The 1399-nt window shown below is 38.8% G+C and overlaps 1 protein-coding gene across 1 annotated transcript; it reads left to right on the forward strand.

The window, feature by feature from the left end:
* Positions 1-315: 315 nt before the first annotated feature.
* Positions 316-959, forward strand: LOC132029804 (uncharacterized). Its single transcript, XM_059419171.1, has one exon. The coding sequence runs from the start codon at positions 344-346 to the stop codon at positions 812-814; it is 471 nt and encodes a 156-aa protein (XP_059275154.1). The 5' UTR covers positions 316-343; the 3' UTR covers positions 815-959.
* The last annotated feature ends 440 nt before the right edge of the window (positions 960-1399 follow it).

Consider the following 1399-nt stretch of genomic DNA (forward strand, 5'->3'; position numbering starts at 1 on the left):
GCATTGGTGGCATGGGAGAGAGTGCGTACCCCTAAATCTGCTGGAGGCCTCAACATTATTAACTTACAATTATGGAACAGAGCAGCTATTGCAAAAACTCAGTGGGACCTCACTCATAAAGAGGACAAAATGTGGATTAGATGGATACATGCAATTTACATCAAGGGACAATCTGCACAAAATATGCTTATACCCCAACAGGCCTGTTGGATGACTAGGAAAATTCTGGAGGATAGGAAAACTTGGGAGCTTACTCAAAGATACAGTGAAAAATCCCAAAGGCTTGATCAAACAACTGTATCTGAAGTCAGGAGATCGAAAAAGGGTAGAGTGGAAGTGTGTAATGTTTGGTAATGCTGCTACACCTAAAGCTACTTTTACAATGTGGCTCCAACTACATGGCCAAATGCTTACTAGAGATAGACTGGTGAAATGGGGAATGAATGTAGGCCCTGCTTGTGTTCTTTGTGTTGGTAATATGGAAACTAGAGACCACCTATTTGTGCAGTGCAATTTCACCAAGCTTATGTGGCAGTATATCCTCACTTGGCTGGGCAGAAATGATACATTGGGAGGCACATGGGCTGATCACTTGAAGTGGGTGATAAAGAGTGCAAAAGGGAGGACTCAACAAGCTCAAATCTACAAAATGGTATATGCTGAAACTGTCCATGTTGTTTGGATGGAGAGGAATCAAAGGGTATTTGAGAACAACACCAGAGCTGCTAATGTGATTGCCAGACAAATTGCTTTTATTTGTAATGTACGAGCCACTCCTGGCATTAGAGCCCTAGTACAGTCATACTTGATGTAATTTCTATTACTGCTAACTAGGTAGAAGAGGAAACAGAGGTAGATTGATAGAAGTAGAGGATTGGTGCGTATGTTTATGTGGACAAAGCTGACTGAGGATGTTAGCGTGCATTGTAATTCTTATTCAGGTGATTAATAAAAGTTGTTAATTACCCGGAAAAAAAAATGCATATGCTCATGAGTTTTGCAAATTATCAAATTGTTTGAGTTGCGGAAGATTATTAATGTTTGTATGCAGAACATGACTTTCGGTTGAACTCTTCTTTTTGTGCTTATGACATACGCTCTACACCAATTTAGAGTGACTATTAACAACACCTGGTTTTGTTGGTAAACTAAAACACCAAAAGGAACTGTTAAAAAGTAGTTATCAACCATAGGTATTAGATAGCTCTAGCTAAAAGCAGCAACTCAGTATTAACTAGAGTACGTTGTTGATCGGTACGCTCTACATCAATTTAGAGTGACTGTTAACAACACCTGGTTTTGTTAGTAAACTAAAACACCAAAAGGAAGTTCTTAAAAGTAGTTATCAACCATAGGTATTAGATAGTTCTAGCAAAAAGTAGCAACTCAGTATTAACTA

The sequence above is a fragment of the Lycium ferocissimum genome, chromosome 9, assembly GCF_029784015.1.
Source record: "Lycium ferocissimum isolate CSIRO_LF1 chromosome 9, AGI_CSIRO_Lferr_CH_V1, whole genome shotgun sequence".
Taxonomy (NCBI): Eukaryota; Viridiplantae; Streptophyta; class Magnoliopsida; order Solanales; family Solanaceae; genus Lycium; species Lycium ferocissimum.

Coding starts and splice junctions, on each gene's coding strand:
- LOC132029804 (XM_059419171.1), top strand. CDS start 344: ATGTTTGGTAATGCTGCTACACCTAAAGCTACTTTTACAATGTGGCTC.